The sequence below is a fragment of the Ceratina calcarata genome, unplaced genomic scaffold (assembly GCF_001652005.2).
Source record: "Ceratina calcarata isolate Rehan_Ccalc_2016 unplaced genomic scaffold, ASM165200v1 scaffold3470, whole genome shotgun sequence".
Lineage (NCBI taxonomy): Eukaryota > Metazoa > Arthropoda > Insecta > Hymenoptera > Apidae > Ceratina > Ceratina calcarata.
In genome coordinates this window covers 2,838-3,561 of record NW_017157601.1, presented here as the reverse complement: position 1 = coordinate 3,561, position 724 = coordinate 2,838, and the positions used below count along the sequence as shown (strand labels likewise).

The 724-nt window shown below is 38.8% G+C and overlaps 1 protein-coding gene across 1 annotated transcript in view; it reads left to right on the top strand.

Moving 5' to 3' along the window:
* Window positions 1-38: 38 nt before the first annotated feature.
* LOC108625142 (glutamyl aminopeptidase-like) overlaps window positions 39-724 on the top strand; it is a 3,519-nt gene continuing 2,833 nt past the window's right edge. The window contains exon 1 of the mRNA XM_018024910.2: window positions 39-480. Within this exon, the coding sequence (XP_017880399.2) occupies window positions 77-480 (404 nt within the window). The 5' untranslated portion in view covers window positions 39-76. The remainder of the gene's footprint in view (window positions 481-724) is intronic.

The following is a 724-nucleotide window of genomic DNA, read 5'->3' as shown; positions in this document are numbered from 1 at the left end:
CTTATTTATTAAGTAAAAATTTCCAATGAAACGATTTTTTTTAGATAAATTCAATTCTTTTGCAGCTCAAGTAAGCATGACTCCTGGACTGGTTCCCGATTTGTCGTTTCGACTGCCGAAGGAGGTTAAACCGCTTCATTACGACGTCTACCTGCACCCGGACCTGGAAAAAGGGACGTTCCAAGGTAAAGTGACGATTCTGATCGATGTCGCCGACAAACGGAGTTACATAGCGCTTCATCAAAAGGATCTGAACATCACCGCGGCCGCGTTGAACACGTACGACCGCGAGGAGAACTTTGAGTTCGACCTGCTCGAACTTATACAAATACCGAAGTATGAAATGTTCGTGGTGCCGACCAAAAACGAGCTTCACGCCGGTTTGTACAATCTCAGCCTCGAGTTCAACGGGGCGCTGCAACCGGACAAGATCGTCGGCTTTTATTCGAGTAAATATAAGGATGAACAGAATAAAACCAAGTGAGCATGCAATTTTATTTAAAAAAGAATAGAATTAATAGGTTTTCTTAATCATTTGAGTTTAATTGCTACGCGGGACTATTAAGGTTGCACGAGCCCTTGAATAAAAACAATAACGAAGCGTTTAAATGATTTTAGGTATTACATTAATAAAACAATAAAAAAATTGTAGAAATTTTGATAGGCTATCAGAAATCTTATTACATCTGGAATTCTTATTGATACACAACAATATTTTTATTCT